Source organism: Aspergillus nomiae (genome assembly GCF_001204775.2).
Source record: "Aspergillus nomiae NRRL 13137 chromosome Unknown contig00817, whole genome shotgun sequence".
Classification (NCBI taxonomy): Eukaryota; Fungi; Ascomycota; class Eurotiomycetes; order Eurotiales; family Aspergillaceae; genus Aspergillus; species Aspergillus nomiae.
In genome coordinates, this window is record NW_015378872.1 from 1 (window position 1) to 3,961 (window position 3,961).

Below are 3,961 nucleotides of genomic sequence, written 5' to 3' on the forward strand. Positions count from 1 at the left end.
ATCCCGATTAGGTATGAAATTACTACAAACGACCAACGACCATCGCAACCGTTCTGTGGTACCAGTGGATCAGAGGTTCAGCTTTGGCAAATTGCAATATCCCTACGTGAGTATTGCCAGGGAAAGTGGATATAGGAATGCAGTGCATTGATTGAATACGAGGATTATCTCTTCTACTGTGCATCTTAGCATATAACAGTACAAAGGGTTCCATAGTTCGATAGAATGAGACTACTAGTACCTTGAGCATAGATACACTTACTCTTCAATACCTTCTCCTTCGTCTAACTGTGTTGAGAGAAGAGCCTTCAACAGATTGACCCGCTCAGTACTTCATACTCCATGTGGCGACTGTGATGCTTGGCAGTAATTGGGGGGCCGAAAATTTTGGTTGACGTTCCATGGGTCACCCGAAAAGTCAATTAACTGCTGTGGCTCTATTTTGTTTGCAGCGATAAACAGTGACTGAGAACATTTCTTATATGCTACCTATCATTTTCTACGTCATGATGCGCCAGAAGGAATGAGTCCTTATCTTATGTTGTGGGACGGGGCTAATTCGGGACAGGGTTTTGGCTCAGAGGGTTCAATGCTCAGGACCAACAGTGTCGGAATGGGTGACAGATCCCTCCAAACTGGATTTCATCCTGCCATATTCTGGATATATAATCTGTGAATACCCTCTCGTAAAAACCGATGTGTATATAAAAGGCAAGATGTGAGAGCGTAGGAGAATTCCCAAAGGCAGCACGTGAGGGCTCTCAATTCCGAGTGCACCACGTGCCGACGCCGCCCGACCCGTGCCGATCTACAAGCCCTAATCCACCTGCAGTAGATTCACACCACCAAGAGAAAATGACGTACGAGTATTGCCTCTTCCCCTCAGGAAGGATCCCGAGCTGTTAGGATCTGTCTTTATAGCTTTTCCGTTAACGCGGAGTAGTGTATTGCCACACCGACAATTAGAACATGTTGGTATCTACCAGACCAGATATGGACGGGTAGCCGAGAAGCTGGGACCGGAAGTGACCCCTGGGTCCCGGCCCACGGGGAACGTCCGGGCGCGGGGGTCATATGAGTTAGTAATACATTCTGCTGCAAAAGCTTGGTCAGCATCTTGTCGGAGCCGAGATCTTGTGTTGAAATTCCAGGGGCAGTGTGGTTATAACCGCCGCCTCTGTCGGGGGTGAAGTTAAGCTTGAATTCTCTGGGTTATCAGCGTTATGAACATTTTTTTTCCCCCCTAATGAAAAGATTTAATGTGATTCGGAATCGAAGTAAACTGCCGAAAGCGCATATCTCGCAAGCAGGGCGAACCCCCACGGAAGCCCCGAAACAACCCCCACGAAGATTTTGTCACAAGAGAAGAGAAAAAAAAACCCCCACGCGTCGTTCACTCCACAATTGCAACTCGCTTGGTTCGTTTCTGCTTCCTGATTCCACGAAGCTCTTCCCCGGTCTCCAGATGTCTATCTTTTTACTTTGGTCTTCCCCAGTCTTTTTCCCCGCCTTCGCCTTCCCCATTGGTCTCAACCATACCTAATTGACTCGGTCCCCATTTGCCTAAATTTCATCCCGGCATGGGAATATGTCGGGAAACCCAACGGGTGCTGTTCCGCGGGTCGTCATAGTTTTCTGGTCAAATTCTTTTTCTACACAAAAAGGGCCCTGATCCCGAGTCTGGATGTTTAATCTCGAACGGTACTCTCTCCTCTCCTCCCTTCCTTCCTCCTTACTTCTCTACTTTACTTCTTTTCCTTACCCCCTCCTATCCTATCTTCTTCTCTCCCTCCTCTTTTAACCCTGTCGCCTCCGCTTGTTTCTGCTGGATTTCGGAATACTGTGTACAAACCGGCAAGCCGAAAGCTCCTAATGTGCTGGGCATGATTTAGTTGAAAAAAAAGTCAATTACTTCCTATCTCCCATACCCCCCGGGGGTCTTGTTATTCTCAGAGACGATTTGAGGAATCGACCATCCCGGACTACCATAAGCCATGGCGGACGAAATCTCTAAGGCCGGCTATGATGCCTCCCATCTCGAGGAAAGGCCCGTAACCACCACAACAAACCCGGCGCTGGCCGACCCGGCAACGCGTGCGCGGGTAGAGAAGAGCCTGAAACGCAAACTCGATGCTCGTTGCGGCTTCTTCGTTATCATCTACATCATGAACTACTTGGATCGGAACAACATGGCTGCTGCTCGTCTTAAGGGTCTCCAGGATGACCTGAATTTGAATTACAGCCAATACGCCACCTGCCTGAGTATTCTTTACGTCGGTTATATTCTGATGCAGGTCCCTTCCAACATCTTCATCAACAGAATCTCGCGGCCCTCTCTCTACATTGGAGCGGTGATGCTTGTTTGGGGTCTTATCTCGACCTTGTCGGGCGTCGCCACCAACTTCGCCGGAATGGTCTGTATCCGTTTCTTCCTGGGATTTGTGGAGGCTGCTTTCCTCCCTGGAGCTCTCATGATCCTGTCGAAATGGTACACCCGTCGAGAGCTCACCACGAGAAATGCTATCCTTTTCTGTGGAAATCTGATTTCGAATGCCTTCTCCGCACTTGTTGGAGCTGGTGTCCTTTCTAACATGCAAGGCGTTCTTGGTCACGCTGCTTGGCGCTGGCTCTTCTGGAGTAAGCTTCCTAAATCCTCTCCGATTATCATACAGCTGACTGACATTTTCCTAGTCGAGGGTGCCGCCACGATGTTCATTGCCATTCTATCAGCAGTCATTCTTCCTGATTTGCCGACCAACACACGTGGTTTCACCAAGGAGGAGCTTGAGCTAGCTCAGCTACGAATGGCCGAGGATGTCGGCGAGGCTGATGTTGACTCTGAGGATCAAGGACCATGGGATGGCCTGTTCATGGCCGTCAAGGATATCAAGATCTATATCATGATGATCACCTTTACTGCTTACGTGGTTGGCCTCTCGTTCAACGCTTTCTTCGTAAGTTCTCCCTGTCTTCTCACTTCTTTGCATGCCAAAACTAACTCGAGAATCCTAGCCTTCCCTTACCGAAACCCTCGGATTCGGCTATGTGCCTACTCTGCTCATGAGCGCCCCGCCATGGGTGTTCTCCTGTTTGTTCTCCCTGGTCGTTGCCTGGAGCTCCGATCGGCACCAGGAAAAGGTTTGTCTTCTTCTGCAACAGTCCTACAGATCATAAATAACTTTATCTAACTAACTCCTCTAGTTCTGGCACATTGTCGGCCCTATCCTCGTCGGTCTGGTCGGATTCATCATCAGCATGAGTACTCTGCACGTTGCGGCCCGATACGTCGCTCTCTTCCTCCAAGCCGCTTCCTACGCTGGGTAAGCTTTCCCTCACCCAACTCACCCTCAACTATATAATCCACCACAGCCATACTAACCACATTAAAAACCAACAGATTCATCGTCTTCTACTCCTGGATCAGTACATCCTTCCCCCGTCCGCCAGCTAAGCGTGCCGTCGCCATCGCCATGATCAACGCCTTCAGTCAGCTCGGTAACGTCGCCGGCTCCTACGTCTGGGATCTCCCCGAAAACGGCTACCGCAAGAGCTACGGTATCGTGACAGCCATGTTCGGCATCACCATCGTCGGCTGCTACGGATTCCGCATGCTCCTCCAGAACCTCAACAAGGAGCTCGAAGAGGCCGAGAACGCCGCCACCGCCCAGCAAGACGCCGACGAGACCCTGGCAATGAGCAAGGGTTTCCGGTACCTCACTTAAGTAAGGTCTCCGGCGTTGTGTTTGTTTCTTTGTATAAGGGCTGGTTAAGGTTAAACGATTTGCGGCCTGGGTTTGCTTTGGGGGTTTCTTTTCTTTTTCTTTTTCTCGTTTCACGATGGAACGTGTATATGATTTTATTTGACATGATGGGGTTCTTTTCCATGTCTGAACATATTTAGAGAATTAAAATATCTTTCAAACTATTAATCTTCATACATGTAGACATTTCGTTTAAAAAG

The 3,961-nt window shown here is 49.2% G+C and overlaps 1 protein-coding gene across 1 annotated transcript; it reads left to right on the forward strand.

The window, feature by feature from the left end:
- Window positions 1-1,994: 1,994 nt before the first annotated feature.
- On the forward strand, window positions 1,995-3,752 carry ANOM_011769 (allantoate permease; the record flags this gene model as incomplete). The annotated part of the gene is made up of 5 exons (XM_015557025.1): window positions 1,995-2,637; window positions 2,692-2,954; window positions 3,013-3,138; window positions 3,202-3,320; window positions 3,398-3,752. 5 exons carry the CDS (start codon window positions 1,995-1,997, stop codon window positions 3,720-3,722), a joined length of 1,476 nt encoding a protein of 491 aa, XP_015400831.1. The 3' UTR covers window positions 3,723-3,752.
- Window positions 3,753-3,961: the final 209 nt, after the last annotated feature.